This window comes from Lonchura striata, chromosome 3 (genome assembly GCF_046129695.1).
Source record: "Lonchura striata isolate bLonStr1 chromosome 3, bLonStr1.mat, whole genome shotgun sequence".
Lineage (NCBI taxonomy): Eukaryota > Metazoa > Chordata > Aves > Passeriformes > Estrildidae > Lonchura > Lonchura striata.
This window is the reverse complement of record NC_134605.1, coordinates 51217334-51229350: the sequence shown is the minus strand read 5'-3', so window position 1 is coordinate 51229350 and position 12017 is coordinate 51217334. Positions and strand designations below refer to the sequence as shown.

Genomic DNA, 12017 nt, shown 5'->3' with positions numbered 1-12017 from the left:
AAGAAAGTCAAGAATAAAAAAGCTGGATTGGAATGAGTCACTAAAAAAGTATTATAAATACCTTGACTCTTGAATTTCTGCAAGGTGTCAGGGTTTTCAACTATCTGTTGAGGAAAGACAAAGGTAGTGTAATTGGTGCAAGGGGCAGAGGAATGTTAATAGAAGTAATAGTTTAACAGCAGAACTTCTTAAATTCATGTCCTCTGTTTTGTGCTTTTTCTTAAGGTTTTTAAGTGAACTTTCTGCAAAACATTTTTAAAAATTAAGATCTGTTTTAACAGCCATTTAGATTACAGGAAATTGCATCTCATTTAGGTGAAAGTTTTGTAAGTCTTTATGGGATTTCCTACACCTAGAACAACTCAGTAATAATTAGACATCTAACTTGCATTGAAAATAACTGAGAGAAAAGCATAGTTTAGATGTCACAAACTACTTAGAAACCAAAATCAATTGAGTATTAGAAAGTTTAGAACATTGACAATGTTAATGTTACAGTACCAACAGAATTGATGTCAGTCAGGAAATGACCTCATAAATTGTTTGGTTCAGCTGTGCTATAGGATTCTTTCTACTGTGCACAAGAGGGTCAAGCCGAATTCTCTCAAGCATCAATAACAAAATGTCAGGAACTAAATGCAGTTGTCATATGCTTTTATCTACTCCTCAGCTAAGAAAAAAAAACTAACAAAATTGAATTTGCAGACCCAAAGTGTTTCTGTTTGTTTGTTTGAGGTATTTTTTTTGGTAAATGCTTTAGCTAGTAAAATGCATCTACTTAGCACCAACAGAAGACAAGTTTACTTAAACTGATTAACCATTTTTGCAGTTGCTCAGCAGGATAAAAGCAATCTAGTCTACTAATCCAGAATAGAAGTGATCATCTTAACCCAAAACAGATGTAAGGAAAACAATCTGTACAACTACAGTCCTTAAGTTTTCCTAATAAATAGAAACTTTTACAAATAGTACTTTGACAACATGGTATTATACAAAACAGTACAAAAAATGTAAGAAACCAATGTAATTCCACATGTACCCAGAACATCTATAGTGGAAAATGTGCTGGGATGCCATTCAAACAGCTCTCATGCATTTTAATAATTAAAGAAATAAAATAATATTTATTTCTTGCTAACAAAGAAAAAAATAATTTCGTTAACTTAAAATTATCTCTATTAAAAAAAAGTAGAAGAAAAATTTCAATTACACCTTCCTTAGTTGAGAATCTGTTTTCACTATGTAAATATTTGTCATGCAAAAAGTTTTGGCAGAACCATTTCAATACACCTTAGAAAACAAAATAAAAGAATGGAAAGGCTGAGGCAGCCTGACATCAGAACAATGTCTCTTTTATTTAATGGAAAGAAAAAAAAAACAACAACCCAGCCAACTAGAGTTGACAATGTGAGAGCTCTGAGGCAGGCATAGTCAGAACCCAAAAAGGCTTTTAAACAGGATTAATTGAAGAAGTGTCAAATAAAAGCCATAAGGCATTCAGATGAACGAGAACAAAACAGTATGAAGCCATGGACATGGAACCATTTGTTGATGCCAGAAGGCTCACCACGTTTTCTTGCTTTTGTCGTAACTGTAAAGTCAAGTCACTCAACATTTGGCTGAGGGTTGCCCGCACAGCGGTGTTAATGCTCCGCTGGTGACAGCTAGATACATATGTCTCAATGCAAACCTGATGAGGAAACAAGACAGCAGTACAAAGAGATCAACTCCCACTTACCAGGAACACATTTCAGGAGGATACCAAGGTCTCTCACATGCAGACAGTCAGCCTTCCTTACTATTTCTTATTGCTTTATTAGCACATTAGAAGTTTTTAGCAGTCTTGGTTGGAAAATCAAGTAATTAATCCGTCACACAGCTGCAGGAATGGTAGGGCAAAACTGGTAAAGTCTCCTGTCAAACCCAAGTGATTTTGGTACTTGTCTCACTTTGTACAGAACTCATTGAATACTGCTTTGATTGTTCATCTCTTGATACTTATTGTAACTACCTCTCTGCAAGTCTATGTCTGCAACATAAATACCCTCCCATTCTTCAAGATTGCTGCTTCTGATGGACAGGTATTTGTCACTAATTTTATGATAATCACGACGTACTGTAACACATCTGAAAACCTTTAAGGCCTTTCTTAACACAGAAAATACAATAGCACTTTACCACAAATAACACAAACAACTGCCTTTTAATAACTGGCAATCCAGCAGAGGGCTCCTCTTCTCAGAGATCCCACGGGAACCAAGGTAGCAATAGAAGAACACTGATGGATCAGGCAGTGCCCAGCTCCATGCCCAGCTGCTGGCAGTTTTCTGACAATGTGCTGTGCCCAGAGTCATGCTTGACTTTTGCCCCAGGTGATGCTGCACAAATGGCTGTACAGTGTTACACAGTAGGATCCTGGGGACAGCACAATGCAAAGGGCAGCTTCTACCCTTCATCAGGTATTTTGTGGGAGGTGCTGGGTCTCTAAGACATGCTGTGACTGGAGTAAACAGTATAAGCACATTGCACAGTAGCTAGTAAGTAGATAAAAGTCTTGATGGAGCTGAGCAAGTTTGTGACAGAACTGTACAATAAAGTCTTCTTGAAGAAGCAGCTTTGGTACTTTGTCCTGCACTGAGCTTTATTGTTCACAATGACCACAAGAATCCCCCAAATCCAAACCAAACCAAGCAAGCAAAAAAATTCCCAAAAAAGTAAATGATTGTTCACATACTTTTATATTTTTCAGATTTAGCAGTTTTATTCTGCCATTGTTTAGATATATAGCAAGTAAGAACTGTAAATATAAATGGAACTAGCTGTGAAAAAATTATTTAAAGTATTAATTTTTAAAAATATAAATATGTAGTATAAATTATATACATAAGGAGTATACATAAATCCATCTGGTGTACATTTTTGAATAAGAAGGATATTATGTGCTATAAAGTAATTTTTATAGTTCCCTAATGAGGATGAGGTTTTTAAGAAGGAAAAATTAAAGTGATCAGATTACATAGTAATTACTGACATAGGCAGACAAACAAGACTCTTGATTGTTTCTAACTCCTACTGAAATGAAACTAAGCTGTCAATAGGTCAGTGATGAAGATGTTCTTGTAAGCTGCCCTGGACCAATTCTGTCCATCATTCAGCTATCACCTGAACCCCAGTGGACAAAACTCTAAAAGCTTGTTAACCACATACAGTCCTTCATGGAGGCCAAACCATTCCAGTGCTGCTGAGATCATTCTTTTTGAGCTATATGCCTTCTTCTGGAGTATATGAATTAATTAATGAAATACCATTCTTAAAGGTAGGCTGACTTTCTGAAAAGAGCATGGTTGATATTTCCTCCTTTTCTCCCCTCCCCATGCGAGCTAATAAGCAAACAATACTTGAGTGGCAATCTTACAGAAGGTCTGTGTTCTAAGTGACTGGGCAAGGTACCTTTTGAAAAGCCACTGAAGAAGAAGCAGCAGTAAAAATGCGAGAGCTCAGGGCTCCAAAGAGGTGTGCAATGGACATTTTGATCATTTCATGCATTCGGGGACTTCCAGCTCTATGGCATGCAAAACACAACTAAGAGCAAAACACAGAAGGGTTAGCTAATGAAACACAGAGTTACACAAAATAAACCTCCAGAAGGCACACTGGAGCAACAAACACACACATAAAAACAAGCAACAGCATCAACTAAATTTTCCTGCAGGTGTCTAGGCAAGCATGGGAAGGCTCACAGGGCAAGATTTAATATATTTTTAATACTACTAATCTATTTTCAATACTATTAATACTTAGGGCACAAATTATAGTACTCTTCATCTTGGATGCTTCTTTAATTTTAAGCTGTTAAGGTTCAGAATGATTTCAAGTGCCACTGTTTTGTACACATGAATTGCAAACGATCAGCTGTGCAGACTTTGTAGCTTTGTTTGTCAGGGACAGTCCTCAGGGAGTTCCACGAGTAATGAAGGCAGTATCTTTCCAATCCTGCAGTGGTTCTACTTGCTGCAGAGTGCAGGCTAGGAAAACTAAGGAAACTGACTTGGAAAGAAATGTTAAATAGCATGGGCACTGGAACAGAAAGCTCCTTTTTGCCACCCTTCCCTTACAGCAAGTCAGAAGGTTAACCAAATGCTGAACTGAGAAATTATTTTCTGTTTCCTATTGCTTATACATTGGATAATTCAGATACAAAGGCATAGTGATGCCAGCTGTTAAAGTCTTTGCTTTACCTAAAGCAAGAGAAACTTGTGGAAGCATGTATGTGCCTGGTAGGATTTTCTATTTAGAAAGACCTAGGCTATTTAGAAAAAATCTGAGGCAGTATTTTCTCAAGAAGTGTGGAGAAAATAACTGTACCCCCAAACACTCCAAACAGAGGCAAGTACACTCTGTATTACTGCTTGTTCCACTTCATTGAAGGAAGTGAGTTTTGCTTGCTTTGCTGGCCCATCTTATCATGCATTAGAGTCTTGTTCAGCATAAAAGACCTAGCAATGACCTAATTTGTATCAGTACACTAGCAAAGGTTTTCAAAAACCAGATTGGCCTTCTGAGAATAAAAGTGTAGTGCAACTACCAAATCCAGCAGAGTTTCACATCAAACTGTGAAAGACAACTACCAATTTTCAGAATACTTTTGATGAATAACAACCGTGTTGTGTACAGAGAGAACAGAAAATACTATTTCTGATTGTTTCTACAGTTTATACCACACAGACCATGACTGATTGACCACTTGCCCCCATTCTCAGGTAGTGCTCTTAAAGACTGAAAGATGAAGGGTTCAGAATCATTAAATGCTTTTGCCAGCAAGCACTTTGTTTAATCTCAAGCTCTTTACCTACAGCCAAGAAATGCACTAAGCTGAATTCATCAGCTTTTGCCTTGCATGTTAGGAAGTCTGTGACAAATGTGAGAAAAACTGCAGTAGGGGAAATTATCTGTATTTTTTTTCAGTGTGTGACACTGACATAAAGAGGGTTTAGTAGAAATTTAAAAACTGTGGCTTTCTTTAAGTAGCAATTCAGTTCACCCCTGCTGCAGCATCTACAGATGGGGCTTACAAAGACCTCCAAAAATAGCCACACCTTATGGTCTCACCTAGCACAAGAGAAACCAAAATCTAAGTTGTGCTAATCTAGAATGATTACAATCTTTTTCATCTGGTATATGTTATATACATGAACTATTTATGTTGTATCCTTGCCTTTTAAAGCCCTTTTTTATTTTATAAAATGGAAGTAGTTTTCTTTTGTTCCCTATTATCCCTATAACTCCTTTCTCAGCTTCCAGTAAGAAAGGCAAGGTCAGTTTTATTCTTGAACTCAGAAAGTACTGTAACTTCCAGCTAAAGTAAGCTATTTTCACATGGGATTCTTGTTTTTACAAAAAGACCCCACTCCAGATACCAAAAACTGAGAAGTAACACATCTCTAAATGTCTATAGACACTTGGGAGTGTAGGACATGTAAATAACATTTACATTCCTTCATGGACACCAGCTCTGCCTATATTACATTAACAATGTAATTTTATAATAGATTCTGCACACAGCAGTGTGTGTTGCACAGGAGGATTAAGTGTTCCTGTGCATCTTCTCTAAGTTGAACAAACAGGCCATAGCTTGCAACATATTACTAAAAATATCACACACCTACAAAGACTCAGGTAATATGCCTGTAGGTATGCTTTTCTAAAACCAAAGCTTCTTTACAATTTAATTCAGACTAAAATCTAATGGAATAAAGGGAGTAGAGTGACTAAGAACCCAATGGATCAAGGGGCATTATAAATATTTTACTTGGATGTGTCAAGAGAGAGATACACACAAGGAACATTGAGGCACTTGTGCTAACATGGCACACTACGGCTTATAAACTTATCTTCAGGAAACTTCATTAGTGTTAGAGTTGCAGTCAGTAAGAAATCAGTGCAGTGCTGTTTTATGAAGAACTCAAGAAAATTTTTCTATTGCAAAAAGCAAAATAAACATGAGAAGTAGTAAATGTGCAATGCTGTAATATACAATTATCAGTCAACTTCCAAGACTGCCTTCCCATGCAAGCCCAAACATGATTGACTTGCAACTATTCCTTCACAGTAGGGATAAGGTAATACCAGTCCTAAAGACAGTAGACGTGTTTTAGACTGGTTCAGTTTCAGGTTACATATGGAAGACACACTCTAGGTAGTGGGGGAAGGTTAAGTGACACAAGCTGTGGTATAACAGAGACACTTACCTCAGCAATCTTCAACACCGAACTGCCATTCAGCTCAAAGGTGGAGGTATATGTTATACAGAGCAAGACCTTGCATCAAAAGAGAGGAAATGAAAAAAAAATTAAGTTTCAGCCATTATTGATTCTTCTTCCTGCCCATGTGCTTCTAGTCACAACTCCTTCCAATTTTGAGAAAAGCATCAGAAGCTTCTTAGCACCATATGTTATTGGGATAGAGGAGATCCTCCTGAGAAGCTGCATCTGTTGGCACCAGAGGCAACACACAATAGATTACTTATTGCTGCCTCCTACATATGATCACCAAAAGAAAGACAATCCAGTGATAAACTCTGGCCTTGGACCCCTATTCATATTTTAACCACAAGCTTTGCATTATTTATAATCAGTCCTTCCAACCAATTCTATCAATATAACAAAAGAGGAAGGAAAAATACAGTGCAAGTTATTACTTAAGTGGCACAGACAGATAAGTATTATATGAACCAAGCCATTAATTACTGCCTGAGGATTTCCCAGCACAGGTAATTTCCAGTAAGTGTATTATGGTCACTTGATAATAAGTAGCTAAAAAACAATCCCTAAGCCCCAGTTTATGAAGGGAGGCTTGTCCTGAATTCAGCAGGAAGAATAAGACACTAAAAGACCAATTCAATACCTTACTTTGAAGAGAAGGGGAGTAAGAATGTAATGCAAACCACCAGGGTAAATGGGTGAGTGAGGCAATGTGGTGAGAGGTGCTGTGGTGTGATGCCCTTTGTGTCTGGAGATATCTTCCCTCTCTCCTGTTTTCCTTTCCAATCTCTTCTGCCTTACAGAAGACAGAGTCTCAGCTACTGTTCTCTCTCCTTCCAAGCATAAAATCCCTCCAGCACCAGAATTTATGTTTGGCTTGGTCTGAAATAGTACGAGTTTCTTGGGGTACGTGTCCCAGCAAATATCAATCACATTAACACTAATGTATTGGTCCCTTCTCAGACCTATGCAGAACTACTCTTCTCTGCTTCATGAGGAAGTTTGGGGCATCAGATAAGTCAACATTACTGACTGTTAACTAGAAGCAAAGTACAGAAGAGTTTGTCCACAGGTGAGTGTGACATTTTCCTAAAGGAAGACATAAATAAACTGTTTTGCATTTTGAGAGTCATACTGAAAAGTTTCTATACACTGAAATGCACTATACCTTTACAAATGTTTTTCTTAGCAGAAAACCTGTATTTCACTACTACAGGATGTCACACCTTACTCTAAAGTTGTAAGGTTTTCTGTTTGTTTCTTTGCATTTCTGTTTTGTAAATAAAATACCAATAAGGAGCTTGATCCTGTTCTTACTGAAGACAATTTTACTACAAAAAGTGTTCCAAGTAAATCACTGTGTAATGGCAATTTTACAGTTTTCTGTATATGATGACTTGACTCCTTCATAAATAGAAGCTAAATGATGTGGATAAATACTAGAGGTAGTGAAAACAACAGAAAAGGGCATGCTACTCTAATGAATTACAATAGTCCTGCACTAGAAACTTTTTTAGATATTTAGCATTTGTCTTTGGAGCAAAGCAAAGTTTCTGAGCTAAAGTCCTTCACAGTTTCTCTTTTCTTTGAAATGGACAAAATGGATTTTCTTTAAAGTGTTATACAGCCCACCTCAATATTACAAGGAGAGATACAAGCTACACAACACTTGAACTTGCCAGAGAAACAATCTAATTCTAACCACAAACAATTAAGAATGTTGTACTTTGTATTTCTTGGTAGGAACTCCACAAATTTCTCTGCAATCCATAACATTTACTGGTACATGCACAAGTGCCAATGAAAAGGAACTCTGGTACCTTTCCTCCTGTCCCCAGAACAAATTCTATAGAACAACAGAAAAGTAAACGGTCAATTATAAAAACTCAATAATTTAATTTGGCTAATAACTACATAAGTTATAAGGGCTGTTATTTCCATCTGCTGCTCAGTCCATATGTGAAAAATTAAACTTTGAAGACAAACAATTTTGTTTAGCACTAACTGGATTCTTAACTACTGGCTAGCCCCACAGTCAGCTGTTAATTACCCTGTGAAAGCTCAGCAGCTGGCTAAAAACATATATTCAATACTTAAGGAAAACCTTCCAGACACTGCTGTGTAAAACACAGGTGCAGAACACAGTTCCTAAACACAGAGAGAGACAAGTGTTACCTCCCACTGACAAATCTCTTCTTATCACAGTAAGAACCGCGATGGACATCCATGACTAATCCTATTCAGTGGTTTGTGTGTCCTGATTTTCCCTGCTTGTAAAACTTTATTTACTTCATGCGATTTTCTGCTCTCTTGTCCCATCTTGGCTTTGTAGGATGCGTTACTACCTAATCCTTTCCACAGATCAAAACCTGGATGCCAATACACTACAATTCATGGAAGGTTTCTTTTAAGTGTTCTTTTAAGCCTTTGCTCTTCAAAATCTCTTTCCTTCCTCCTTTTTTTTTTTAATCTTTTATAGAGTGAATTGTGAATAGTGCATATGTATATATACACACACATATATTGCTTGATGTCACAAATGCCAAAAACCTGCATATAAGACGTGAATGATAGAAACATCAGAGATCAAGCTCAGTAAGGAAGTGATGATCAAAACTTTGCTATGAGGCAAAAGAGAATTTCAGCAAAAAGACTGCTAAGTTTTGACTGGTATTCTTTGTGAAAAATAAGATCTGGGAACCCGTTAGCTAGAGACAGGGCATACGGTCTGATGCAATCATATGACAGAAGCACAAGTTACCAGCCAGTATATTCTTGGCTTAATCCACTGCTACCACTTTCCCTCACAAGTCATTTGTAAGTTCTGAAAGACATCTCTGACCAATACACAAGACTGCTCTCAGCTATGATTTCCATCAGCACTGCTGCAGGGCTCGTTTACAGTCTTGGCAATGATCCAAACACTTGCATGTTTTCCCATTTATGTGGAACAAACAGGAAGACAGCAGGCTCCTTTTTTAGATTACTGGATGAAAGATGGGACTAAAACCAAAAAAACAAATCCAAACTTAATAATTCCGATACACTGACAACATTGAGTCTGGAGATAGGATACCTCCATAGACTGCTTAACTACCTATGACACTAACTCAAGCAATCTGTATTTTAAAAAATTGAAGAAAAGAAAGATAGAGGCTTTCTTGGGCAATGACATGTTGTTTTTGCAAGCACTGGTATGGAAAGCAGAAACAAAATGACAAAGCAGTTCCTAATAACTAGAAAGCAATTCCAGTAAAAAAAAAAAATAAATTGAAAATTAGCTTTTACTGATTGGTTTGGACTCTAAAACACATTTTGTTTCTTTTGGTTTTTTTTTTTTTCCAAGAAGGAACTTTTATGACTGTAGAGATAGTTTTAAAATCACACAACTTCCAGGATTTTTTAATTGGCTTGCATTATCTTGCAAATACACAATGAGATTGCATTTCCATAAAGGGTTTATTCAAAACAAAAGTATTTATTTTAATTATTGTTGAAGTTCTGACCATCATGGAACAAAAAATATAATTCCTACTCCCTAGAGTCCCAGGATACAGTCCCAAATGTAGTATAAGAGCATGCACATGGGTAGTTTTCACAATATGTAGAAACAAAACCAAAATCTCTAATTCAGATAGGTCAATTGAAACAAAATATACAGGATTTGAGGTGCAATGTAATTAAACTTACATCACAATGTCTATCCATCCTGTGCCATGTGCTCTAGGATGACCCTGCTTGAGCAGAGAGATTGGACCAGATGGCCACTGTGGTCTCTTACAGCCTGACCCATTCTGTGATTCTGTGGGATTCCGTACTTTAAGAGAGAGTATTCCAGGTCATGTCAGATGGGGATTTGCACAACCTGGTCTAGTGGAAGGTGTCCCTGTCCATGGCAGGGGCACTGGAGCTAGAGGAACTTTAAGGTTCCTTTCAATCCAAACCATTCTGTGACCCTTTTAAGATGAAAAAAGTAAGAAGGTGTTTAGATTGTAAGGCTGCCTAGCATTTCTAGCCAAGTTCCTTAAGTGCTTAGTACATATCTGTAGTACAAAGCAATTTTCACATTGAAGAGCTTATGGTGGAGGCACATGAAATAAACACAGTGAGTAGAAAAGCAAGCAGTACCCCCAAAAAAGAGAAAAGGTTCAAAACTTTACAATTTACAAAGAAAACAATTTTGCAACCACCTCTAATCCCTTTGTGAGATTTATAAAAGAAGCTTTTCCTAACTTACTTTATTTGAAGGATAGTTAACTTGGATGCAATGTGTGTCAGATGATTCTCAGATCCTGCCCCTCGGAGGAAAACTTGGATAGGAAAGACAGCCCTTTACCTCATTCAGTAGCTTGACATTTAAAGTCATCCAGTATTTCTGCAAAACAGTGTGGACAGGAGGTGTCCCCCTATTTGTCAGAATAACTGGTAACCTGCTCATGTCACACTCTTTGGCCTTGAAGGAAAACAAGGGCAAGAGAAACAAAGCACATTAATGAAGTCATTTACACTGTGTCACCATGTGTCACTGCACCAAACAGCAGATTTTAATTATGGAGAGAGAGGGGAGTGTGTCTGCTATGAATTAGTAAACTCATAAATGCTGCTCAGCATTATGAATGCACCAGTGCTTCAGACATAAGGACTATATCTGCTACAGGAGAACCACACACATCATCAGCAACGACATGCTGAATGCTCCAAGAAGAAAATGCACATTTAGTTCACTGGATTAAAACAGGACTGCTGTTGAGCACTATTAATGATGGCATGAAACCAAGTGGAACTTCTGCTTATGTAGTATAGTTGTAGAAGGGAAATAAATTATTCAAAGTTTGATAGATACTTAACAGTGTTTGTCAACATTCTGACAGGAGGTTTTATCTTTAGAATTTTAACTATTAAAGGCAGGGGAAAATAAAGAAAAAGGCTGAATGGCAGTACTAGGATGACATTTCCCCCTTTACAGGTTACAACTTAGTCAGATATACTGCATTACTTTACAAATTATAATGTGCAAATCTGAGTAAAACAAAAGTGAAAACGGAGAAATACCAAGCTGGAAAACATCAACAAGTAGTTTAAAGAGTTCTCAAATAAAAATGAAGTTTCATGCACCAATTACTAAAATTATTCAAAAGGATGTCAACACATGGATGTAAGTAGAGCCAGAGCTATCAAGGAAAAAAAGAACTGGTGTCTCCCCTGGGTGGAAAATTCTGACATTTATTCTTGACAACAAGAGAATTTTTTGGGCAGGGAGAGGGAAGATAACTCCCTTGCTCTCAGATAATGCAAAACTGCAACAGGGAAATGTTCTGCATGGCAATGTACTTTACAACAGCCAATTTAAAATTACTGTCTCTAGATTAAATGGCAATAAGTTAGCCTCAAGACAACCTAGGAAGTGGTGTCCCACAGGCTGTTTGGTCTGCCAGAGGAATTTACCCTACCCCAGACCATATCCTGACCTGCACCCAGGAAAATGATATTGAAAAGTCAGATAAGCTGGTTTTGTGGTTACTTCACCAACTACCACACCACATACAGCTTTTGTGTCTTTTTCCTCTCTAACAAGAGATGTGAGCAGCTCCAGGGTGGAGGACCCAAGGAGCTGGCTGGCAATGTCAGAACAGTTTATTGGGACACAAGTTCTCACCTCAGCTGCCCCCAGGACCAGATGGTGCTACCAACAGCTGTGGTAGCAGTGGCCCTAGTCATGGGATGCTCATAAGCAAAAAGGTCTATCCTGGGTGCATC

At 37.6% G+C, this 12017-nt stretch overlaps 1 protein-coding gene across 3 annotated transcripts in view; it reads right to left on the bottom strand.

Moving 5' to 3' along the window:
- The window catches only part of ARFGEF3 (ARFGEF family member 3), an 85672-nt gene that overhangs the window by 49196 nt on the left and 24459 nt on the right, over nt 1–12017 (bottom strand). For 2 of the 3 annotated variants that reach the window (XM_021553071.2, XM_021553073.2), the window contains exons 5-7: nt 6249–6317; nt 1568–1690; nt 62–104 (exon numbers count right to left, since the gene is read on the bottom strand). In XM_021553071.2, the coding sequence (XP_021408746.1) occupies nt 62–104; nt 1568–1690; nt 6249–6317 (235 nt within the window). The remainder of the gene's footprint in view (nt 1–61; nt 105–1567; nt 1691–6248; nt 6318–12017) is intronic. The other variant, XM_077782140.1, reaches the window with a different exon arrangement.